Source organism: Lepisma saccharinum, chromosome 4 (genome assembly GCF_977018435.1).
Source record: "Lepisma saccharinum chromosome 4, izLepSacc3.1, whole genome shotgun sequence".
Classification (NCBI taxonomy): domain Eukaryota; kingdom Metazoa; phylum Arthropoda; class Insecta; order Zygentoma; family Lepismatidae; genus Lepisma; species Lepisma saccharinum.
The window spans coordinates 45,797,243-45,824,957 of NC_139232.1; the positions used below are offsets into that span (position 1 = coordinate 45,797,243).

General features: G+C 36.7%; 1 protein-coding gene across 1 annotated transcript; it reads left to right on the forward strand.

The window, feature by feature from the left end:
• Positions 1-730: 730 nt before the first annotated feature.
• On the forward strand, positions 731-27,670 carry CSN7 (COP9 signalosome subunit 7). The gene is made up of 6 exons (XM_083121640.1): positions 731-820; positions 13,948-14,122; positions 17,209-17,373; positions 18,219-18,306; positions 19,992-20,212; positions 26,926-27,670. The coding sequence occupies exons 2-6, from the start codon at positions 13,958-13,960 to the stop codon at positions 27,082-27,084; spliced, it is 798 nt and encodes a 265-aa protein (XP_082977766.1). The 5' UTR covers positions 731-820; positions 13,948-13,957; the 3' UTR covers positions 27,085-27,670.
• The last annotated feature ends 45 nt before the right edge of the window (positions 27,671-27,715 follow it).

Here is a 27,715-nt window from a genome sequence, read left to right on the forward strand (position 1 = left end):
GTTTATTTTACTTCGCTTTTCTGCCACTTTTGACTAATCGCGAAGATGATACGATAAAATTAATGAAGAGACACACACAAAGCCGGGACAGAATTTTTTGGGTCGGGACGTAAAAATTTTTAAGAAGTGTTCGAAATTTCCCGAAGCTCTGGAAATCTTGAATTCTACACATTTTCACTTTAAGTGATTGTTTTTGCATTTCTGGAATAAAAACTAATAATTTCCGATAAGTTCCAGAAACGTACAATGCAGAAAACGTTGAGAATTAACGACTTTTTAAAATGATCATTCGGTATTTCCCGACTGCTCGGGAGGTTATTTCCCGAAGTCGGGATCGGGACTGGATTTTTTTTCCCGATCCTGATCCCGACTTTTCGGGATCCCGCACACCCCTACCAAAATCAACGAACGAGAAGACTCGGTGTTGCACACTGTAACCAACTAGACGCTTCGGTGCAAGGACAGTCAAAAAGTGCAGCGAACTAGACGGGGTTACTATACACTCCCTGCCTTTTCTGAAGTGCAAGACAACCCAAGAGCAATTAAACAATTAATTTGTTTTTATTATACCGATAGATACTTATCTTCTAAAGAGATAATCGTAAGAAAAATCAAGTAAATGTTAATACTTCCTAATCTATGTTTAAAAAAAAACAGAGACTGGAAATGGGGGCACATATTTATTATCTTCTTCGTATCGTGTCTAATGCAGGATAAATTGAGGAAGCACATAACATCGTCTGCTAACCTTGCGTCTTTGTTTATTGTTTCACTTTATTTTTGCAGTGTAAAATTGTTATTAACGAGATAGTACAGTGTCGTAAGTAAATAATTTATAGTATCTCTGAAGAAATGTACGTGTATCTGTACTAACGTGAAATTTTGTATTAGAACAATGTGCTTATTACTGTTTAGTTTCGAGAAATAATGTGTCGTGTCGGCACCAATCAACCAAGTTTATACATAACAATGCTATAAGCTACATGAGAGACGCAAATAATTCATTTTAAGGCTTCCAACGATTGTACAGAAAAAAACAAATTAAAATTTCGGTAACCACCAAACGTCTCTAATTCCCTTATTTTCGTATTTTTCACATTGATACTTACTTATTCTGGATTCGTAAGGATTCTTCTATTTCGCGTTTCATTTTTTGCAGGCAAATAATCTCAATTTTCGAAATATGGAGTATTTTTATTTTCTTCGCTTTTGCTTGCGTTACACGCGATATGGCGGAGAAATCTTGACTAGCGTAGTCCATGATCAGTGGTTTTGCAGTGTTGCGACCTTCTTCATAGCAAAATATCTAGGTACTAGTATGGAGAATACGTAAGTATGAATGTGGAAAATAGGGCCACGCAAAGGTTTCAATAGTGAAAAAGATAGCCCCACGAACCATTGGCACGTGGATAGGTTAGTAGGGCCACGCAAAGGTTTCAATAGTTAAAAATATAGCCCCACGAACCATTGGCGCTAGCCCCACGAACCATTGGCGCTAGCCCCACAAACCACTGGCACGTGGATAGGTTAGTAGGGCCACGCAAAGGTTTCAATAGTGAAAAAGATAGCCCCACAAACCATTGGCGCGTGGATAGGTTAGTAGGGCCACGCAAAGGTTTCAATAGTTAAAAATTGGTTTCGAAAAAAATATTCGTAGCCCCACACACCATTCTCGGATAGCCCCACGAACGATTCACGGATAGCCCCACGAACCATTCACGGATAGCCCCACGAACCATTCACGGATAGCCCCACGAAGCATTCATAAATAGCCCCACAAACCATTCACGGATAGCCCCATGAACCATTCACAGATAGCCCCACGAACCATTCACGGATAGCCCCACGAACCATACATAAATAGCCCACGAACCATTCATAAATAGCCCACGAACCATTCATAAATAGCCTTAGAGATACTGGGCGAAAGGGGGGGGTTTATAGCCCCCATCAACCTCACATTGAGCACGCCACTGATCACACGTCACGTCATGTTGTCACAAGTTCGTAATCAGAAATGATGAACAGTAACTCACGTTTATTTACGTTCTAGAACTGTTACACAGTTACAAAACCACGTATTTGGAAACACTAACCGGTTGTTACGTCATGAAACGCTCGCAAATATTTGGTTCACGTAGTAGACGGACATCAAGGGAACAGCTTTCGTGCATTGGAGTGACATTAATGTCGAAAATTACATGATTTACCGGCAAAAAAATTTCAACGAGGTGAAAACAAACTTCCAAGACCTTCCTAAAGTATAAATGAACCCATTTCGGTAAGTACTTTCTCCTGTAAAATTGAAGAAATACGTTTTGGGGATACGAAAATTTTACCAAAAACAAAAACAAATGAACAACCTCATTGTATATTGTGTATCACGCCAGCCTTCGAAGCTATGACGCCAGAAGTCACTGGTTCGAATCAAGGGCAGGGCAGGGATGTTCTTTATGTAGCCCTTCATCAATTTCATCATATCCACGACTAGCCAAAAGTGTCAGAAATGCGAAGTAAAATAAACCTAATCAATCATGGAATGCCATTCTCATAGTATATATGCCTATAAACACGTGTTATTGCTTGGGTACTAGTTTACTATTGTTCGGACAGATTTCTTCATTTCTACAGAAGAAACTACTTACCGTAATAAGTTCTTGGGTACCAGTTTGATATGCCGTTTATTTAACTCGTTTATTTTCAAATAAAAATCATTTCTACTTACCTCATATGCATAGTGGAACATTTTTCAAGTTGGGATCATTTTTTTTCCCATGAAAAAAGCGTTATTTTTAACATTATAATTATTTATTTGTCGTTGCTAATTCGGCAGCCAAATCTTGACTCACGTTGTCTGTCGTCAGCTGATATGCAAGGTATTACAGGCAAAGTGTTAGATTTAGAAATGCTCCTAACCGATGAATGTTTAGATGCACATGTACTGTGTGTTACTGAGCACTGGCTGTCCAAAGATGAAATTACTTACCTTCAAATTCCAAATTTCCACCTAGCTAGTTTCTCATCAAGGTCTCTAATAAAACGAGGGGGAACAGGCATATTTACAAAAAATGATATAATTGCCAAACAAATTGTCCCCAAAACTGTGAGACCTATAGAAAAACATTTTGAAGTTAGTGTTGTATGTCTTGCACAATATAATTTAATAATAGTATGTTGCTACAGAACGCCTGATGCAGACTATACAATATTCATAAAAAAATCTGTCAGTATTGTTAGATGAATTAAAAAGTTATACATGTGAAATTTTGGTATGCGGGGACCTAAACATTGATTTTCTAAAAAATACAGGACGGAAACTGCACTTTGAAGCCACAATAAACACTTTTGGTCTAAAGCAAATTGTAACTACACCCACGCGCATAACGAAAGAGACTCTCTCCCTCATAGACCACATGTTAATAAGTGTACACTCAAAAGAGTTTCAATATGAAAACATATCAGTCCACTTCTCCGACCATGAAGCACAATTTGTATGTCTCACATGTAAAAGAGAAGCTACTGAATATCATAGAAAGCTACAAAAAATGCAGAAACGTAAATATGATGAAGGTTCTATACTCATGTTTATTGGAAAACTAAACAGCGAAAATTGGGAAGATATTTATAACTTACCTTCCACAAACGAAAAATTTAATCTCTTTCTGAACAAAATTATCTTGTTACACAATGAATGTTTTCCACCTAAACAAGTAAACATATCCACCAAGTGTAAACCATGGGTCACAAACGGAATCAGAATCTCAAGTAGAAAACTAAAAATGCTCCATTCTGAAAGTAAGGTGAATCCCAATCCATCTTTTCTGAAATATTACAAGAGGTATAAGCAAGTATATAAAAATGTACTCCACCAATCAAAAATAATCATAATGACCGTAAAATCAATAATTCAAACAATAAATGTAAAACAATGTGGGAAATTATAAGAAATACATCAACAAAACACCAATCTTTACGTAATAATATGGTGATATGCATTAATGGAAAAGAAGTCCAACATCCCCCTAATGTTGCGAATGCTTTCAATGAGTATTTTGTAAATGCAGTTCCAAATAGAAGGAATGGGTTTATGGCTGCTCCAGAAGAATGTTCTACACACATAACAGTGAATGACAAATCCTTGTTCATTTCCCCCATTACTGAACAGGAATTAAAGATAATCTTCAGGCGTATAAAAAACAAACGATCTTCCAGCATTGATGAAATACCAGACTTCCTAATTAAGAAATGTTATAGTTCCCTATGTCAACCGTTACTACATATAATAAACAATTCCATTGAACAGGGTATTTTCCCAGACAGGCTAAAGATAGCTGTTGTTAAACCATTACTGAAGAAAAATGACCCAAAGGATTTATCAAATTACAGGCCCATTTCACAACTCTCAGTCTTCTCAAAAATTATTGAACATGCAATAATGATGAGAGTAGAAAATTTCTGTAGTAAGCACTCAATCTTAAGCTTGTCGCAGCATGGTTTTAGGTCCGAGTGAAGCACGAAAACAGCGTTAGCAGACTTAGTAGAATGTGTCACACAATCTCTGAATAATTGTAATCACATGGTAGGAGTCTTTTGTGACCTATCAAAAGCTTTCGATTCTGTAAATCACGAGATATTGCTGTGGAAACTTCAAAAACTTGGTATTCGTGGACTACCACAAAAGTGGTTTCAATCTTACCTTACGAATAGAAAGCAAATTGTAGAAATCGCTCACACCACAGCAAAAGGATATGTAACACATCAACACTCCACCATGAAAAGTGTAACATGTGGGGTGCCTCAGGGAAGTATTCTTGGCCCTCTTTTGTTTCTTATGTACATAAATGATTTACCAAATGTTATGCCTGAGGCAAATGCAATATTATATGCTGATGATACAAATATTGTAGTAACAGACACTTCCAAAGATGCTCTACAATCTAAGGCTAATAACGTATTAAACAAATTAGATGACTGGTTTTTAAATAATAATCTACTCCTCAACAGCAAAAAAACAAATTACATTACATTTTCTACAATCCAAACCAGAAACCAAATAAGCCTCAATCTAATATCTGGGAATACACAACTAGAGCCTAAAAAAATTCAAAATTTCTGGGTATCATTCTGGATGAACACCTTAGCTATACAGAACACATAAACACGCTACAATCAAAATTAAGTAGTGTGTGCTATGCCCTTCGAGAAATGGTAGACATCTCAAGCACCCAAACTGTAAAGTGCCTTTATATGGCAAACTTTGATGCTTTACTAAGATACGGTATTATGGTTTGGGGTAACAAGGGCCATTCCAATGTCCTTTTTATGCTTCAAAAAAGAGCTATAAGAATCATAGCTGGAGTAAAGAAAACTTATTCATGTAGAACTCTTTTCCGTAAACTTAATGTGTTAACTCTACCCTGCATATATATTTATGAATGCTTAATTTATGTTAAGCAAAATATTTCCAACTTTGCCACAAATGAGGAAATACATGGCCTAAACACAAGAAATAAAGACAAACTTCACATAAAACACTGCCGCCTTAACTTATGTAAGAAAGGTCCCTTAAACTCTTCCATAGATCTCTACAATAAACTACCACAAGATGTGAGGAAAGAACCAAAATTGATGATATTCAAGCACAAGATAAAATCAATGCTTCTGAAGCATGTTTTTTATTCTATAGCTGAATACATGGAAGCGACTTTTACATAAGACAAATGTACATAATGTAGTATAATCACATATTATTCTTGTAAATTAAATGTCAAATGAAAGTGGGTAATTAGTATATCTTCTCATGTTATATTTTTTTGTGATTTTGATATAATAGCAGAGTAAGACCCAATTTTTTACAATTTTTGGCTATATATTTTGTATTTGTAAAATCTATTAATGTACCTGTATTGTAATGTAAGTATTGACATGTCCTATATTACCATGTACTGTAATTTGTACACATCGGTAGTCCTTGGACGCAAATAAACTAAACTAAACTATGCAGTATCGTCAGCTGATGTGCAGTGTTTCCAAACCTGTGAACCTATAAATGCCGCACAAGCTATTCACAAAACGTTTTGAATCGAAAATTGTTCCACAAACCACTCACGGTAGGTTAGGTTAGGTAAGGAAAATTTAGAAAAATAAATTTAAACAAAAAAAAAATAATAACTTCCGTACACATATAGAGCCACTTCCCATTCCATGCAATGTGAAGTTTACATATACTAGAACATTCTCCAAAATGACATTAACAGATTCTCTGAATGGTGTAAGCGATGGAAACTGTCCACAAACCCTTCTAAATGCTCATACATAACAATTTCATTGAAACAAAACATTCTTGAAGGCAATTATACACTCACCGACCTCCCTCTAGCAAAAGAAGCGCAACACCGAGATCTAGGTATCCTCATAGATTCAAAACTAAATTTCGATAATCACATATCAACCATCACAAAAAAGGCAATGCGTATGCTAGGCCTACTTTACAGATTCACCGAAATCAATAACCCGAAAGCACTTTCCATTTACTTCAAGATATTTGTGTCCCCCATTCTAGAATATTGTTCACCAATCTGGAACATGGCTGCCCATTCTCATACCTCCAAGATCGACAGTGTTCTCAGCTTTTTCCTCTCCATCGTTCGATATAGAGTGCCTACCCTAAGACACCTGCCTAAGAGAGATCTTCTTGTAAAACTGCATATTAATACTCCAGAAACTCGTAGATACATTGCAGATATGAAATTGCTATATAAGATTATAAATGGAAACTTAAGATGCAGCGTCCCACTCCACGAACTCTCCCTCAGAGTGCCTACACATAAAACACGGAGCAAGGAAACTTTTCACACTACAACTCCCAGGCTCTCACTCATACAACGATCACTATTCCATAGGCTACCGAATCAGTTCAATATAATCTCAAACCAAATAGATATATTCACTTCATATTCATTTTTTATCAGCAACATAGAAAAAATTGTACATAAGTAATGCTTTTGTGAAAATGATCTTTTTACCTTGGTCCTTTTTTTGGCTTGTTTTATTTTTGCTTATTTTATGTTATCCGTTCTTTTGTTTTTAATCTTAGTCTATTGTTTTATTGTTGTTTCTTTCTGGTTTAAAATGGCTTCTGCTGTACTGGAAATTTCAATAAATAAATAAATAAATAAATAAACATTTAGGACATTCCATTTCTTCCTTCACGATTCCATGTTCAATTAAAAAATCTCGTGGGTCTTCAATATCCGGGAACATTTTCACAACGCAACCTTGAGACATCATCTTGTCAAACTACTGCGAGGTTGCTACACTGACAGGGGACTACATAACTGAATGCATGGAACATTTGATTCACGTAGTCAACGGCAATGGTGGCACGAGCTATCGTGCAACGGAGATGCATGAATGACGAAAAATACCTTACAGGCCAAATAAGTTGTACGATTCGAAAAAACAATTTCCCCGGCTTCAGAAAGTCCACAAGAACTCAATTCCGTAAGTACTTTCTCGTCTTTTCTCCTGTAAATTTCAAGAAATGTGTCTCCGGCTTATCTATTCGTTACCAGTTCCTGTAGTATTGTCTAACATCGGGAAGGTGTTTTGTGTGATGTGGGAATGTATGATAGGGGAAATTCATGTTCAGGGTTGAAAATTAATTCTCCGACGGACAATAGCCTTTGGCGCGTACACCTTCGTACATTATCACGGGTCGTGATTGTGTTTTGTTCATGTGGTATCCAGTGTTTCGAACTGTTTGCGTTTGCAATGAAAGTTAGAAACATGACGTGTCGTGGATGCGTGGTGAAATTCGTGTGGAAGATCCAGTGGATTTTTTAATTTAATTGAACACGGGATCGTGAAGAAAGGAAAGGAATGTCGAAAATGTGGCAGTGAATGTAAGCTACTCGTTAGAAGGAATGGGCTGTGGGTATATGTCTAATATGACGTGTCGTGGATGCTAGGTGAAATTCACGTAAGTTTTCCGGGAGCGATTTTACAATACCGGGAATTTCTCCATTTTCTTTTAAATTCGGCATACTCACTAATTTTGGCCCCCTAATCACGAATCTGCAGTCAAAATTTGGTGCTCACGTGGAAATAGCAAAGTAATCTAAATTAAGTTCTTATTTCTACACCCTCGATTTCCAAATTTCCCACCGATTCCGGGCTAAGTCCCTGGGGTAATTGACCTGCCACCCGCAACCGCTAACGCGGCTCCGCCTCCGCTCCGGCTCCCCAGCTTTCTCTATAGAGTCCCTGTTAAAGGCATGTTAGAAATTGGCCGGATTCACGTGCCCCCAAATAAGTGCAAATTTTAAGTGCAGATTCGTGATTACGAGGCCAAAATTAGTAAGTATCCCCTGTATTGTTAAATTATACCGTTTTCCGTATCCTGGAAATGGATTTCTTCAAATTTAAAAGTTTGGGGCTCATTTGGGGGCAGGTGACTCAGGCCAATTTCTAACATGCCTTTAACAGGGACTGTACAGAGAAAGTCAGGGAGCCGGAGTGGGGCGGACAGCGGTAACGGTTGGGGGGCAGTAGGTCAATTACCCCAGGGACGGAGCCCGGAATCTGTGGGAAATTTGGACTCCAAAATTTCAAACGAAAATAATTTTTTACTTTAAATTTCCCACCGATTCCAGGATGGATAGTGCCACGAAACATTACAATTTTCTTCGTAAAACAATGCGAAAAAGTATTAAAAAAAATTTTTAAAAATTGATCAGATGAGCTTTGTTCACGGGTATTTCTTGGGTTCTGAAGGTTGAAACACTGCATAACGAATGAAAATCGACAAAACACAAGCACGACACAAGCGATTTTGTGGGAAGGTGTACGTGCCATATTTTGTCTCAGTCAAGTGAAAAGACAACGAGAAAGAAATACTTGTAATGTGAAAAATTGCAATTAATTTGATGAAAAAAACGTCAATACATCTTAAGGAATGTTCCGTGAAGCAGATAGGTAAGTACAAATGTCAAAAATTGATGAAAGGAAGAGGTTATAGGTGTCCTAAGGATATTAAATTTTTACCGAAAGTACTTACGGAACTGAGTTTCTGTACACTTTTGAAAGGTCGTGGAAGTGTCTTCTCCCTTCGTTCAATTTATTCGGCCGGTAAAACATGTATTTTTCGACATTAATGTCTCTGCGATGCACAAAAGTTCTTGCCTCCATTACCTTCGACTACGTGAACCAAATGTTCTGTGCGGTAGATGACGTAACACCCAGTCAGTGTTTCCAACGATGCCATTGTTTTCCCAGAACATGACAATTTTAACTATGTTTGCCTAACCTAACCTTGCCATGCATGGTTCGTGGGGCTATTTATAAATAGTGTGGGGGCTATCCGTAAATGGTGTGTGGGGCTATGCGTGCATGGTTCGTGGGGCTATCCGTGCATGGGGTTTTCGAACCTGGAGAAACATACAAAATCTGTAACACGAAAGTAGGAATTGTTTGTTTAAGAAGGTTTAAACACTGCATACCCACAGATGATAGACAACGCTAGTCAAGATATGCCCTCCATATTGTGTGTAAAGAAAGCGAAAAAGCAATGAACAATAAATACTCGTAATGTAAAAAATTGAAGTTATTTCAGTAAAAAAAGCAAAATCTCCACCTTAAACAATGTTTCGCAATGCATAATAAGTAAGTACGAATGTAAAAAATAATGAAATGGATGAGCGAAATGTGTTTTGGCTATAACAGACTGGTACCGAAACTACTTACGGAAATGAGTTTATCCAAGGTTTACAACGTTCGTCGAGGTATTTTCTCACCGACGCACAATTGCCATTGCTTTCATTTGCTTGATGAGAACCAGATGCTGCGTACGTTTGATGACGTAAGCCCCTGTCAGTGTTTCCAACCCTTTTTTTTTAACTATGCTTCCTAACCTAATCTTATCGGAAATGGTTCATGGAGATATCCGTGAATGCAATAAAAAAAATTAGAATATTAAAAATAAAAAGTAAAGAAAAGTAAGAATAAAAAAAATTTAAAAATAATAAAAATGTAAAAAAGAGTATAAAATGAGGGTACTAGCACAAAAGAAAAAAATAATGTAAGTATTTGTTGATAACTAAAAATGGAAGAACTAAAAATTGGTGAGCTTGCATATATGCTGGTGTGAGTTGGAATAGTAGCTAAGGGCTGAGGGCTGTTTACATTTTACAGTCTATTATGTGACAGGTTCTTGCCCTTCTTTCACCACCGTTGAGGAATGCAGTGTGTCTTGCATGCTTTGTGTGGTTCGGCGCAGAATGTTCTCCTTTGCTCCCCTCCCCTCTACCTTTGACCAGCCACAGACAGGTGCCCCTACATCGTTGATGGGGGAAGCGGTTCCAAAAATAAACACACCACCATTAGGAGGGGAGTTTGGCGAAGCAGGACAGCGTTACTTTCTGCTGAACTTTGCAATGTCCTCCGAGTCGCTAATCCTAACCATGTTTCCATTGTGTACATTTCCTTCGGTTGTCCACACTCGTTCGAATATTTTACTTAGTCTTACTTTGTGAAAAAGATCCAGATTTGTTTTCGTGAGGTTTTCAGTGATGAAGTTTCTTGTCCCTGTAGCCTTGAGGTTCTTTTTGTTTTTGTAGACCAAGTCTCTCTGGGCGTAGGTGACAAAGCGTGCAATGATCGGCCGGGGTTTTCCATCACGTTGCGGTGCTCCCAGTCTGTGAACACAATGGAACACATCTTGAGGCACTTTCACTTTCACCTGCTCATTGATTACCTTTGACACCATCACTTCACACTTTTCACCCTCACTTTCACTGATGCCATGGAAAACAAGATTCATACTGCTCCAAGTAATTCAAATCCTTCCGCACTTGCTTCACCTGTTTGTCTAAATCGGAGATTTTCATGGATTGCATCCTCCACGGCAGTTTTGATGATGGTGGTCAGCGCTGGTTTGATTTCTTTCAGCACTGCATCACTCGCAAAAGCCAGGGCGATGCGTCTGTCGAGGTCTCCGAACTGCTGGTTCAGTTTGTTGTCTATTGCTGTGGAGATGGAGTTTTCAATGTGCTGCCACTCAGCTTTGCTGATTCCCATTCCAGGCAATACTGCTCTTAACACTGATAATTTTCACGACAAAGTAAGTACTTTGACTGCAGTATTCCCTCCTCCATGCAAGCTCGAGTTGGTTACATGCGGTTCACAGCGGGCGACTCAAGCTGAAAGAGAGATCTCTTCACGGACATCCGAACCCTTTGAAGGTCTGAACAGATATGAAGGGACACTCGCAAATATCCATGCCCAGGCTAGGATTTGAACCCGGGAGCCCTGGCATTCTAGCATGATGTGGTAACTACTCCACCACGGGGGTCGGCTGTATGTGTGTGTGTGTATATATTCTTTGTGTGTATCCATTCATGAATTTAATCATATCATCATTTATCTTCATCATCACAATTAACCAAAAGTGATAGAAAAGCAACATTAAATAACACAAATTAAATTAAATGAGTAGAGAATTGTGTAATATTTAAGTAGACATGTAGGCAGCATGACTTTCTTTGTCCTAGAGGTACCCAGGTACCCATTTATTTGAGGCAGGCTGAGCCTCAGAACCACTTTATGTGGAATTATGCAACAGTAACTGCAATTAATTCTTGTCAACAACAAATCCAACTTTTTTTTAAAAATGAATAGTGATGGACATGTTTGTTCTGATCACACACTAAACTTTAGGTCCAGTCCTGATTAACTTTTCTGTGCATAAAGTGGACATAAATATAAACTCAAACAAACAAATAGACATTCTTATGTATGGCACTAATCAAGGGGAATACCCCCACCCCAGTTAGTTGCCTGGCCCTAAGTTGCCTCTGGTCAGTGGTATGTGAATTATGCACTACAAGCACAGCCGCCTACAAGTTATCTTTCAGTAATATGCTGAAGTATATTTGTAAGCGTCTCATGTGACAAATGTGTCATATCTTGGAACACTTAGAGGTTGTTTTTTTTTTAACAAAATACCATATACTGCATATGCATGCAGTTTTGATGATGGTGGTCAGCGCTGGTTTGATTTCTTTCAGCACTGCATCACTCGCAAAAGCCAGGGCGATGCGTCTGTCGAGGTCTCCGAACTGCTGGTTCAGTTTGTTGTCTATTGCTGTGGAGATGGAGTTTTCAATGTGCTGCCACTCAGCTTTGCTGATTCCCATTCCAGGCAATACTGCTCTTAACACTGATAATTTTCACGAGAAAGTAAGTACTTTGACTGCAGTATTCCCTCCTCCATGCAAGCTCGAGTTGGTTACATGCGGTTCACAGCGGGCGACTCAAGCTGAAAGAGAGATCTCTTCACGGACATCCGAACCCTTTGAAGGTCTGAACAGATATGAAGGGACACTCGCAAATATCCATGCCCAGGCTAGGATTTGAACCCGGGAGCCCTGGCATTCTAGCATGATGTGGTAACTACTCCACCACGGGGGTCGGCTGTATGTGTGTGTGTGTGTATATATTCTTTGTGTGTATCCATTCATGAATTTAATCATATCATCATTTATCTTCATCATCACAATTAACCAAAAGTGATAGAAAAGCAACATTAAATAACACAAATTAAATTAAATGAGTAGAGAATTGTGTAATATTTAAGTAGACATGTAGGCAGCATGACTTTCTTTGTCCTAGAGGTACCCAGGTACCCATTTATTTGAGGCAGGCTGAGCCTCAGAACCACTTTATGTGGAATTATGCAACAGTAACTGCAATTAATTCTTGTCAACAACAAATCCAACTTTTTTTAAAAAATGAATAGTGATGGACATGTTTGTTCTGATCACACACTAAACTTTAGGTCCAGTCCTGATTAACTTTTCTGTGCATAAAGTGGACATAAATATAAACTCAAACAAACAAATAGACATTCTTATGTATGGCACTAATCAAGGGGAATACCCCCACCCCAGTTAGTTGCCTGGCCCTAAGTTGCCTCTGGTCAGTGGTATGTGAATTATGCACTACAAGCACAGCCGCCTACAAGTTATCTTTCAGTAATATGCTGAAGTATATTTGTAAGCGTCTCATGTGACAAATGTGTCATATCTTGGAACACTTAGAGGTTGTTTTTTTTTTAACAAAATACCATATACTGCATATGCATGAAATAAAAGAAAACACATGCCTGCCCCCGTGGCAGAGTGGTTAGCACATTCCGCTATGATTCCAGAGGTCCCGAGGTCGTATCCCAGCCTGGGCATGGATGTTTGTTAGTGTCCATTCATCATGTCATCACTCATCCCCATCTTCGCAAATTAGCCGAAAGTGGTACAAGAAGTAAAATAAAGCAAATCACTACAAATCAAAAAACACACATGCAAATTTGTACAGCAATAAACATAGCGCTGTTAACCTAACAAATTCTAAAATGACAATCGACACAGCACTCGCACAAAATGATAACACAACCAGCAGAATTTGCACTGTAATGATGTCACTTGTGCTTTAAGCAGTACAGCCTTCTGTTAGCACACCTGTCAAAATATAATGTAACCACATGCAACTTGCTTCCAGTAGATTTCCTATTCTTCCATAAGTTATGAAGTACAAACAAGGCATAATTCATAATTTCCTTCGTGCTACATATCGCACGGAGTTAGCAACATTGTCTAGATTGACTTCTTTATATAACATCTCCACGAGCTAAAAACAACAGAAAACATTTATATGAAAGACAATTTTCATAAACTTTCAAAATTCTCAGTTTTCCAGTAATGATGCAGAGGATCACCAGCATCCAGTTATGTTTGTTAAGAGTCCACATGACTTTCATGTGATTGAAAATTACCATGTGCCCAAGTTTTAATTACTTCATCTTTTTGTCATTTTTTTCATTACCATGGTTAAGGTAGAAGTATAAATATTTTACAGAAAATATAATTATTGTAATGCTTGAATTTGTGTCTGCAGTTCAGTGGCCATGTTGACTGAGAAAGGAGTGAATACAGGAAACCCTTTGGAGCAGTTTGTGCTTCTTGCAAAGTCAGCAAAAGGGGCAGCTGCTGTTGAACTGGTGAAGCAAGTCCTAGAAGCTCCTGGTGTCCAAGTTTTTGGTGAACTTCTTGATATGCCTAACATTGTGGAGGTAAGAATAATTTTTTGAAGTTGGAAATGTTTTAGTTTAATTTTTCCCATTGTCTTGAAATGAATCCAAATTAATATAAATTTCAGCTTAATTCCAGTCTTTCATGTTTTTCTAAAGTTACTGGGTTGATTTTTAAGGGTCTACATTGTTGAAGAAATACCACTTTTGCCATGGAATTGATCAAATTTCAAAGCATTTTGCAAGATACTTGAACACTGCTACTACATCAGTTGACACGCCAAAGGGATGAGTTATGGTAGTCAGACATGCTAATTTCTAGACTTTATTTTCTGAAGAAAGAGCAAGGAAATTTCTGTATTTGACTCCCATGTCCTATTCATAATGATACTAAAATTTGTGTTTTATTCCCCAATAATTGAGTTTCCCACCCTTTAAGTAGGGAAGAAATGCCTACTTTTGTGGCTGCCATGGGTGTGTGCACACCTTTTTTGTGTGTGTTTGTGCTTGTTTGTTTTAACTTTCAAAAATATATTGTTCTGGTATTTCTGACGGGTATATTGCAGATTATTTTGACTCAGATGCTTTTAAATGGTTTGCATGTTATAGAATCACATACAATTGTGGTGCACTTTTTAATTTTTTAATTTATTTTCATTATTTGTTTTGTGACTAATGTAAGGTAAAATATGTTTACTGTGTTATTATGATAAATAAAACATCATTATCATTAATAATATTACTTCCCTGTATCCTTCCTAGTCATTTGTATGATCAACAATTAAAACTGTAATCTGAATCAGAAAAATGATTGTCAATAGCAGTAACATTTTTGCTCTGTCAAAAGCACAAGAAAACGCTTATTGTATCTCCTTTCTGTGTCGTCGTCAGTAGGTACCAGGCATTGCTCAGTGTTGACATTTTCACAGAGAATGAATTCTGCTTGAAAAGGTTTGTTGAAATGTATGAAAAGTCACATGACCTTCCAGTTTTAGACTTAAGTTTCACAGCTAGATACCTGTAAACAACACAAGTGATATATTATTGTGAAATATTTTTCACATGATCCTAAGAAAACTGTGTATTGAGTCCTAAGTTTCATGTACATTAAGAGGACTTTGGGTGGGGTGGAGGATGATACTTTAAAAAAAGAAAAATCCTGTGTTGGTTTCACTGCCAAATCTTTGCATAGGAGAATCTATCCATCCAGTGAAGTCATGCACTGTATCACAGGACATGAGGTCAAACATAGCCCCAGCCTACTCCATTCTAATAGTCTTGACATACACCCACCTATAACATGAAGGGAACTGGAAATACAAAATGAGAACTTTATATTTTTTGGCATGGCTATATGATGACAGAGAGTAAAATAATGTTGAAGCTAGGCCGCAAATGATAAAAGTTTTCATTTTGTGTGTTGAGTTTAAGTGTTTCATTATTGTTTAGTAAGGTATTTGCTAGTCCTTTTGGCTCTCTTTTTTCAATCCCTAAATTCATCCAAGATTTATTTAACACTGCAGTGGTCATGCGGTACGAACTCCCGTCATTGATCACGTGGATCACTATTGTTTATACAATACGTTTATTTTTTATTTACTTTCCCAAAAAATTCAAAAATAGGTTTTTGGGAGTCTGCACACACTTCATATATTTATAACAGAATTTTAGAAACACGTACTCATATATGTAGAAATACTATATATCCGAAAACACTTCTCCAAAGGTCCCTGGTTCGAATCCCGCTCAGGCTTGGTTGTTTGTGAATGTCCATTCATCAATTTCATCACTCATCCCATCCCCATCTTCGCAAATTAGCCAAGAGGCACAAAACGCGAAGTAAAATAAACTAAATCAATCAATCCGAAAACACTCCTGTCAATGGCCATGATCCACTGAACTAGGAGCTGTAATAACAAGTCAACCATGAATAAGTTTCAAATAACAGCTGCACAAACATAGTCCCTGGACTGTTGCAGGAAGGTACACTGGGAGCCAAGGTCGAGGGTGGGAGACTCGAATGTAGAAAAGGCAAGGAAGCAAGTGGCCTGTGCCTCCATTGGGGATAGAATCTTGGAGGAAAACAGAGGAAGGAAGGTGAGAATCTGAACTAACTATAAGAAATAGCTTATATAGCCTGAGCTTATAGCACACAGACTATATAAATTTAACTTACTGAAAATCGTGGCTCAACCAATGGTCAGACATGGGTCATGATTAGTCAAAAGTGGCTCCACAATTTCCACAAATTACATCTCTTGTGTATACATAACCTTTCAGCATGTTATAAAAGTGTCCAAAAAGTGCTGCCACATAGGTCCTTCATCAAGTTCCACGCAGGTCTGTAGGTGGAATCACAGGTTGACGAGCACACACGGAGTTATGGCATGGCATTCATCTATCCTGGATATCAAACACCCTCCAGAATGCTAAGTCCAACAGATTCAAATTTGACAAGTTTGGTGGCATTCAACGGGTTCTCGGTGTTCAATCCAGTGTTCTGGAAACAATATGCCGCCAGTCACAGCCCTTGCATAACGTGGTGGAGCATGAAAGAACAAAGCACTGAATTTTACCATATAGCATAAGGTGTGGAACTTATTGGGCACCCTGTAGTCTCCTCTGCAGTTTGTAGGTGGTGGACATGGGTAGGTGCAGAAGTCTCTGTTAGTAGCTACTTGAAACCAACAAGTATGTGGGAAAAGCATGAAGAACTAAAGCTGATTTTTAGATGATTAAGATGTCTGTTGTTGCCACCTGACTTAGATGACAATATTTGCCATTGTCATATAAGCCCAATGCTAAATTTCATTTTTTTCCTTTTCTTTTGCTGTTTCACTCGTTTATTATTATTTTTAATTCAAATCTTGTGACTGTGTAACTTCCATAATGAAGCCTCCCTTATGATGCAGTGGTAGTGTCATAGCCTTATAATCAAGGGGTCCAGGGTCCAATTCCCAGTGGAGGATCAGGGTGGTTCGGATCACACTTCGAACTGTAGGTCCAGTCCCGATTCCTTACTGTGCGTAAAGTGGACTTAAAACACCAACTTCATTCCTTAATGAGATGTTTTTTCTTTAAGAAAGATGCCATCGAGATACATACTGTTAATGTTCATTTTCTTTCAGCTGAAAGCTGGCCCAAATGCAAAATACTATCACCTTCTTCATCTCTTTGCTTATGGGACCTACAGAGAATACTTGGAAAACAAGGACAACCTCCTTGAACTAACACCTGCACAAAAGAAAAAGTTGCAGCATTTGACAATTGTTACTCTTGCAACAAAAACAAAGGTATGTATCATGTACATTCATTTACAAATACTGGGTATATCAATAAGGATGAAAGCAGATAATGGAATAGCCATTTTAAGAAGTACTTATGAAGAGGAGTTGGAAAAATCCAGCTTTTTTGAAGAACTGAAATTTTGTCTTCTTTTTTCCATTTGTAAACAACCTATGTCAGTTGCAACGTGAGTATGGGGCGTAGAAGTTTCTCATGCCGTTTTTTATAAGTAGCTAAGTGCTTGAAAAGTCCTGTCCTGTGAGGCTCCGTTCACCAAACGTTAGTCATAATTTAATGCCAATTTTTAAATAAAAGTCATAAGAAATTATCTTACTTCCTGGGACTACAGCCCATGAGGAGCTTTGGACTCCTTTATAACAAATAATCACATGGTCATAATTGAAATGTTTGTGAGTGACACCATGTGCAGTCACATGTTTTGAACACATTTTTCATCTATGTGAAATAATTCAATTTGGGCACAAAATGTGAATTGTGGCCTTTTTCGCAAATTTCAACACATTTTGTGCTTAAAAACAAGAACTAGCACAAAAATTGTTCTGTTATAGTCTTAAAAAATAAAATGTACCATATTTATGCATATATAATGAATGCACACTAGAATTAATAAAACATCATAAAAGACAGTTTTGCAGATAAGTTGGCTGAACTTCAATTCAGTATTAAAAGTGATGTGTCCTCAGAAAAATAGTACTGTTGGTTTTTTGTGACCTATGCTCTGTTGAGCTAATATCAAAGTTTGGGTCAAACCTCATCCAGAAAATTTTCTATTATATTTGTTTAAAAGTAGTTTTGTATTGTTACTCTATTAGCTTTATTTTCCTGCTTGCAGTGCATTCCATATTCAGTTCTTCTTCAGGAACTTGATATGAAAAATGTGAGAGATTTAGAGGATCTTATAATTGAAGCAATTTATGCAGGTGAGTTATTAATTGACATTAGAAATAAATATGGAACAGAAAAATCTGTACACCATTCACATTGTTCATTATGGACATATCTGTTTATAAGTAAAATAGCCGATAATTTTACTGATATTTCTATGTTTCAACTTAGTGCAGATTTTGGTACCCGTGACACTCCATACTCTAGCTAGAAAGTGGACAATTTTGCATGGGTTACAAAGATTTTGTTGTTTCTGAATGTTTTCTGTTGGTTTTAGCTCTCAGAGATATTGAAGTAATTAGTGGTTGTATGTGGTTCTATTTATTATGTCATTACATTGTAGCCATCTCAATGTGATATGAGCTGTATGTGAGAAATGCTAAGAAGTGACAGTACTGATTTGGTGTTAGTGATTTTGCCGAGTGTGAGGTTCTGTTGTTTTTCATGTATGATTTGATTGCAGCATTGGTAGTAATTTTACATTTTTGTTAAATTCAATGTTGGTATAATTTCCATGTTCTTTTTGGCTTTGTGTGTGCATGCAATGAATTTGGTTTAATAAAAAAAAAAGACTGGTTGTCTTTTAGATACAATTAGTTTTATTTGGTTAGGAGTGTTAGATTTAATGGTGTTAATACTTTTACATTGTTAGTTGTACTTTTTTTTGTTAGATTTGACATTGATATTAAAGTTTGGATGTTTATGTTAGGTTAGGTGGCATATTTCTTTTTTTTTTTTTTTTGAGTGTGCATACCACTGGGTAGTCCAGGAGAGGAGATTTTTATACTTATGCAAGCTGTACTTTGGGATCAAATATCTTGGGTTATTTGATGTTTCCACACCTTGAAATAAATTCTGTGTTAATATGCAATGTTTATTGGACATCATCCATTGTATAGTGCTTTTAACTATATTTATCATAACACTTCATTTTGAGAGAGCACTATAGGTCTTCTCATCTTCAGATGAACAAATTTCTCTTTGCCAGTGGTGGGGATCGAATGGCAGACCTGTGATTTTACTACAAATCCAGTGCACTAACCAACAACAGTGTGAAATAACACATTGTAATGTTAACTTTTTCATGTTTTTGAAAGGTGTGAGGTGTATTTTCCTACCATGTCTTGTCACGAAATGAACTGCAAAATACGAAATAAACTCTTAAACACGAAATTTAGGGTTTATTAACACCTTCTGAGGTCTGGCTTATCCTGTCAGTTATGCACATCATGGAAAATTGATTAATTCTGCTGTAAATATTTGAGAAGCAAAATATGGACTCCTTTACACAGGAATAAATTTAATATTCTGATAACTATATAAATGGTGCTACTAGAAGTGAAATGTTAATTTTGTGTAATGAGTATAGTGTTTAAATCAAATTTAAGTTTTTATTCACCATTTTGACACCGAAATGCCATTTTATATACCACTTATATTCCTGAAATATGCCCAGTTTTTGTACCAAAATCTTGAAATTTTATTCACCATAAATATGTGGCTTTACTTATGGGTGATTTGTAGAAATATCGAACTGATAAAATTATCCACAATTGTACTGACACACTGATAGTGTGTATCACTGACTGATAGCCTATAGAGATTATTACTGCTTAATTTGCCCCACTGTTACTGTGTAGTAAAGTTGTTTTTTCCAGCACATTTTAAAACCATTGCTGAAATATAACCCCTATAATGAATTCTGGTCCTTGTCTTTCAGATATTATTCACGGAAAACTTGATCAAAAAAATAGTTTGCTTGAAGTAGATTATGCCATAGGCCGCGACATTAGACCAGGTGATATTGGCAGCATAGTGTCTACCTTGCAGGAGTGGTGTGATTCATGTGAAACAGTTCTCTCATGTGTGGAAACTCAAATTAACAGGGCCAATGCAGAGAAGAACAGGAGATTAAAACACAAGGAAGCTATTGAACAAGAGGTCGGTTGTAGTTTAGTATCTTCAAACCTAGAATGTTATTCAATATTAGTAGTATTTTATGTATCAGGAGCAACTGTAGAATAATTTAATAAGTCCTCACATTTCTTACTCTAGATTAATTATATTTGGGGCCAAACAAAAATTTTGGTGTCAAGAAAGAGTTTGGACAATTGGAGAGCTACTTGAACCAAAGGAAATAGCAGACGCCAGCCTTCGGGCAAAAATGCAGTTGGAAGTCAATATATTGACTATGTCCAAGAAAATGTATTCTCTAAGAATTTAACCTTCATAGAATAAACAACCCTATATTTCCCCACTTTTTCCACAGTATTTGAATTCGGAAAAAAAAAACCTGTGTCAAAGGAAAGGAATAAGTCTTTAAAGAGACATGTGGAGCTTGATTTGTTTGTTCAGGTATACAAAATATTGGCACACACACACACACACACAGAGTCTGCATGAGTTTTTTGCTAAATCTGTGCCAAAGTAGATTTCATGATTAAATAGCCCAGTCTAGTTTGCTGCACTTTCTGACATCAGGTGTAGTGCAGGGACATACCTGAAGCATCTAGTGGTTACACGGTGCAACACCGAGTCGTCTAGTTCGTTGATTTGGAGTCAAGTAGTTTATTTGGTGTTTGCACTACCTTTCAGACCGGTGTATGTGTGGTGTATGGTCACATGGTGAGTACTAACTAACCAAATGACCGATTAAAGTCGCAGACAGGCATTTGTTGAATCTTCTGAACTTGAACCTGTGAACATCGCTTTCCGTCTAGTTGCTTGAATGTCATTTCCTTGCACCACCCTGACACTGGATACATCTGCACTGTACCGAGTGTCAAAAAGTGCAGCGAAGTAGACGGGGTTACCATGTCAGGCTGGTGCAAGCAAATTTTGTTCAATCAAGTAGATGCTGTATGCAAGAAAGGTGGTGTTTAAATTCAACAAATGCCTGCCTACTGCTTCAAAATATTCATTTTATTGGTAACACATATCACGTGATCATACACCACACTACACTGCTCCAGAATGCGGTGCAAATGGTGCAGACACCACCACTTGACACCAAACCAACGACTCTGTGTTGCACTTTGTAACCAACTAAACATTTGGAAGGAAATTCCCTCTCTTTTTTTTTTTTAGGGGTAAGTAAACACATGGCTTCATTATTACGGTAACAAAACATAAAAATAAGAACAACAAAAAACATACAATGATTTTTCAAGCATTGACAGCCACTTTTATTTTTCATGAATTGTTACTGTATTACCCATTTTCTTGTTCCACAAAAATTAACTGCTTTTGTAGAACCAATATTTCAGTTACATTAATATTTGTGGGATCTTCATATATGAACTACTAAGTGCTGTGGCCAAGGATTTAATATGACAATGACAAAATGAGAAGCTTCACAGTAGCATAGATTATCTCATTTGTAAGCTTCTTACAATACTTACTTACTTACTTAGTCGATCCTCTTCTACCGTCAGGTGTAGAGGTTTTGCAAAGAGCTCTCCTCCTTCTCGGTCTCTGGCTAAACATTTTTGCCCTGTTGGTATCCAATCCTCTTCTCCTCAAAACTTCTTCCATCCAGCCGTCCCAGGTCTGCCTTGGTCTTCCCTTTGGTCTCTTTCCATCGAATTTAGCATGTCATATCTTTTTAGGTATCCTTTCTTCACTCATTCTGTGAACATGACCAAACCACCTCAACTGCGACGCTTCTATTTGTTGTTGTAAAGGTTGGGTCTTAAGGCTCATTCGAATTGTCTGATTCCTTACTCTATCTCGTTTTGTTTTACCTTCTATTCTTCTTAGGTATCTCATTTCAGTTGCTTGAAGTTTGCTAGAATAATTAGTTGTTAGTGGCCATGATTCACACCCGTAAATTAGTGTAGGTGCATACGTTGTTTTGTAAACTGTCAACTTTGTTTTCTTCGTAATTTCCTTTTTATTTATGAAGTTTCTATTTAGAGCATGATATAATCTTCCTGCTGCAGCAATTCTATTATTTACTTCTTCATCTATTTTCCCACTGCTGCTTATTATAGACCCTAAATACTTGAACTTTGTTACTTGTTCCAAGCTCTCGCCTTCTATCTTAATGGTATGAGTTCTATGTTCTCTACTTATTATCATTGTTTTTGTTTTACTGGTGTTAATTCTCATATTTACCTTTTGTAGTTCTCTGTTCCATACATCTAAATTATATTGTAAGTCCTTTTCAGTTTTAGCAAATAAAACGAGATCGTCTGCAAAAGCTAGTTCTGATATTTGTACAGGTCTCATGAGCCAATTCACAACAGTAAAGGGTTTAATCTTTCTTTTGCAAATTTTTGTAATTTCATCAATTAAAATTATGAACAGAAGTGGACTTAAAATGCAGCCTTGTCTTACTCCAGTTGATGTATAAAATTCATCAGATTTTATGTTACTTGTACGGATGTAGTTACAACAGTTATTGTAAAAGCTCTGTATGCTAGCGATCAGGTTATCATTCACTTTTCTTCTTTGCAGCACTTCCCATAATTTAATCCAAGGTTCCCTGTCAAATGCCTTTTCCAAATCTATGAAACACATATGAATTTCTTTATTATATTCTATCACTTTTCCTGATATTTGTCTTAGTGTAAAAATTAAGTCCTGGCAGCTTCGATTTGGTCTAAATGCACTTTGGCTTTCTTCTAGTTGGTGTTCAATTTCTTGCCTGAGCCTGTATTCCAATATTCTTGCATAGATTTTACCTGGGACACTCAACAATGAAATTCCTCTGTGATTTGAACATAATCGGTTGTCTCCTTTTTTGAATATTGGTGTGATCACTGCAATTCTACAGTCTTTTGGTATCTTTTTGTATTTCCAAGCAAGGTTAATAGTATGGAGTAATAATTTCTTTCCTGTACTTCCCATATATTTAACCATTTCTGGTGTAATCCTGTCGTGACCTGCAGCTTTACCGATTTTTACCTTTTTTATGGCATTATTAAGTTCTTCTTCCTTAATTGTGTCATCTTCTTCCAATATAACTTCTAGAGTTGTTTCATCAGCTTGTTCCTCCATATTTGTACCTTCTAACAATTCCATAAAATATTCCTTCCACCTATTCATAACTTCTGTTTCCTCTGTTAACATTTTCCCATTTTTATCTTTGATGAATTTCAGTGGATATTCTTTATCTTTCCTCATATTTTTTAACACTATAAAACAGTTTCTTGTTTTCTTTATAATTATTTTCCATAAATTTACCAAATTCTTCCCATGCTTCTTTCTTTGCAAGAATGACCATTTCTTTAGTACGTTGTCTTTCCAATTTGTATTTTTGGTAGTCTTCTTTGTCTTTTGTTGTTAAATATTTATGCCATGCTTGTTTCTTTTGTTTCACTTGTTCTCTTACTTCCTCTGTCCACCATGGGGTCCTCTTCTTCTTTATTCCTATTCTGTATGTGCCACATACTTCCTTTGTTGCATCTAGCACTATTTTCTTGAAATTCATCCAACTTTCTTCCAAATCTATTGTATCCCTTCCTGTCCCTAGCTTTTCTATTTTATCCTTGACTTTCTCTTTATAGATATCCTGATATTTCTTCTCCTTCAGCTTATAACTTTTGAGGGATTCTGACACATGCTTTTTCTTTGTCTTAAGATTCTTTTCTTTAACTTGTGTTACTAATTTCATTGTAAGAAGATAGTGGTCACTGCCAATTTCCGGGCCTCTCCAAACTCTTGCATCTCTTACATATTTCATTTGGTCTCTGTTTATGATTATGTAGTCGATTATTGATTTTTCGTTCTTAGAGGGTTCAGCTCTTGTATATAGGTGTATCTTTTTATGGTCGAATTTTGTATTTGTAATTATAAGGTCATTTGCAATACAAAGATTTATCAGTCTTTGTCCATTGTCTGAACAGTGTTCTTCACCGTATTTGCCAATAACCATCTCAGCCTCTTCTGGATTGTTGCCTACTCTTGCATTAAGATCTCCCAGAATGATGATATTTCCTATTGTGATATCATCTATGGTACTCTGGAGTTCTTCATAAAAAGTCTCTCTTTTCTCAACTGTTTCATCTTCGTTAGGTCCATACACTATTATTAAATTCCTTTCATGGTTTTCGTCGTTGATGGATACTATCATAATTCTTTTGTTAATAGCTGTCCAGTTGGTTATGTTTTTAATATTGTCCTTGTGAATGATACAACCTACTCCTGCTCTTGCCCTCTCAGATCTTGGTACTCCACTATATATTAGCATATATCCATCCTCTAATGTTATACATCCCTGTCCTTTCTTCTTAGTTTCTGTTACTGCCAAGTATTTCACTCCTGTCTTTTTCATTTCAGAGACAATTTCTACCTCTTTTCCATTTAAACTCCTTACATTCCAAGTTCCATATATCATTGTCCTTTTCTTTCGCCAGTTCGTCGTCAGATGTTTCCGTCCAGGGATAGCTCTTTGATTACTTTTAACGAGATAAATTTTTCCAGGGTGGGGGTGTTGGCCCCACGCCCAACTTCTTACAATATTGATTAATATATAGTGAATCCTCAATTTTATGTTTTTTCAGGGAACCAAGATGTAAAAGCTTTAAATGCTATCAATAGCAAATATGTAAAGTAAAATAATATTCAGTAGTTCTTGATTTCCAAGCTGGGTACATACTGCCAGTTTCATAATAGTAATTTGTTATGTAGGGGATATACACTGTTGAAAGTACTGTATGCTTTTCATGAAGAAGATTAAGTTTTAGAATCTAATGACAACATTTGTTAGTTTATTTTACTTTGCTTTGTCACTTTTGGCTAATCTTGAGGATGTGGATGAGTGTGAAGATGTGATCACAAAGAAAAAACTCCCAAAGAGTACCCATGCTCAGGATGAGATTCAAACCTGGGATCATAGCATGCTGTGATAACCACTCTACCACGGAGGTTTAAACATTTGTCAGAAATGTTACAATTATATGTGGGGGAATGGGTTTTTCACCATTCTGTCACCAGGTATAGATGGGTCTAATAGTCCATTAGGCCAGTTGACACTAGATACGACATGATGCAATGCAATATGACAATACACAAAGCAACACGACAAGGCAGGATGAGTCTTGTGATCTTCATACAAGAACGAGATGGCAAAATAAGTGTTTATTACTTTAATTCCAGTCATGGCAGTGTTCCATGACAACGGAACTTTACAAATTGCTAACAAAAATGAAGTTTGGAAGGATGTAATGTGGCAGTGTGTGCGAGGCGGAGGAGGGATCAGGGATATCCCCATAGGAGCCAATTATTCCTGGCAACAAAAGTTAATTTTCATTACTGCCAGGGATGTTTCTATCCCCCTACCATTTTGGCACTTTATATGTAAATCTGATAATTTACTTTTGATATTTTGTTTGTACAAAAACTAAATATGTTGCATAACAAAAAATCACTAACATATACATGAAATTTCATTGAAGCTTTGGAAACGCTTTTTTTGTGTGAGGAAATGATTACAGTGAAACCTCGATTTTATGTTTTTCAGGGGACCAAGTTGATAAAACTTAAAATAAGGGAACATGTAAAATCAAGGAAAATTTGAGACCAATGTTGAGACCATCAAGATTGAATGTATAATGCGGGAAAATGTAAAATTGGGGTTCTACTGTAATCATTTACGTAGCTTTGTTTTACATTGTGTTTCCAGTTAGTTTTCATTACCATGTTAATTTATCTCCTCTCAAAAGAGAGTAGATTTCCTTGTAAATATATTTCCTGTTTGCACATTAATCCAGCAATAGATGAACCCCTTGCAAGGAAAAAGTTTAATTCGCGAACTGCAAACACACAGTTATTCGATCAGTGAATATCAAACTGGACTGAAGATTGTTTTTCTTGTGCATTTTGTAATCACGCTCCATTCTTGATGTTGCACAAAGTCAAACCTATACATACGTGCTGTCAAACGATATAAAGTGGTGAGTAACATGCAGTCGGTGGGCCAAAGAGAGTGGATTCACGCATGCGCAGAGCATTTTGTCACATTGCTCTCCTGTGAGACCAAATTCTCCATACCTTCACTGTTTTGTTGCAAACCATCGCAACGTGTCTCGAGTCAAATATTTCGTCCGGTTTGCAGCAGCCCGTAAGAGCCCCATGTTAAACGTTCCCAGAGTCAGTTTGCAACAACAATGACTTGTCGTGGCATGTCAGATCCGGTGTGCAGCTGGCCTTAGTGTCAAATCTCAACCTCCCACCATATAATTTTCCTGCTTCTTTCACCAAAACATATTTCTGTCATTTCCATGCATTTTTGGAAAACTCTTCTGGTTAAATGTAGAAGATACTCTGTTAAAGATTTGAACCCTGGAAAAGGAACAACCAATATGACAATAAATTAACTGATATTTTCTGATACCTGTACATTTGCAACGGCTACTATTTGTGTCCCATAGGGTCAGAACATTGCAGTTTATAGAATTTTTATTACAGCAGGTAAATTGCCATTACAAAATGATGCATAAAAATGTGAACACATCTATCGTCATAGGGGTGCCATAGTTGGTATTAGATTTTTGCAGAATTTTTCAAATGTATTTAATAATGCCTTAACATTTCCAGATCAGCATGAAAATAGCAATCATATGCCTTTTGTATGTTCACTGTCCTTTGAAGGTGATTCATTTCACTTTATGGTGTTAGCATAATTTTGTAACATTTATAATTTTTTCTAGGTTATAAACATTAAGAAGACTTTAAAGACTCAAGCACAAGACACAGATGAAGCAATGGCCACAGATTCTCGAGAAGCAGTTGCGCAGGGAGATAAGGGGAAGAAGCAGGCAAAAGTAAAGGGTCTGAGGGCTGGTGGCAAGTTTTGGCAGAAATCTTGAGTTGATGGTAGTGCAGTGGACCACAAGTGAATAAATATATTCCATATTGCCAAAGGCTGAAGTCAACATGTTTTAACAGTTAATGAACTCTTTTTTTTTTGCCTAAAGGAAGAAAGGTTGTGATAGCTTCTCCCTTTTCTCCTGCATTGACTGTGTTACTTTTTGCCTTAGTAAGGATCTCTTGTGATATTAAAAATCCCTGAACATTTTTTCCCACTGAAACTTGTTTCTAATTTGAAAATCTAAAGCATAGATCTATTGCTTATTTATTGTATGTAAACACAGAACCCAAAATACAATTGTGAAAACAATCTTAACAGTTAAAGAATTGCTAATGTAAGCAGTGCTTTGCCAGTTTCTATGTTGGAGTGTTTCATTATGACACACAGGTTTGTATTATTTTTCTGTTGCACCAATGTTTGGTTCAACAAAATTTTCAATTTACAGAACGAAAGTTAAATTTTTATTATTTTTAATCCTTTCAATTATCAAACCAACTATGAAAAGATATGTAAATGGAACTAGTTCTTCTCTCACATGTAGAAAGTTATTTGGAATAAAAGTAAAATAAATTTATAGTTTCCAACTTGTGAATCCTGCAGTCAGAAATATACAAATTTCCACAAATTCC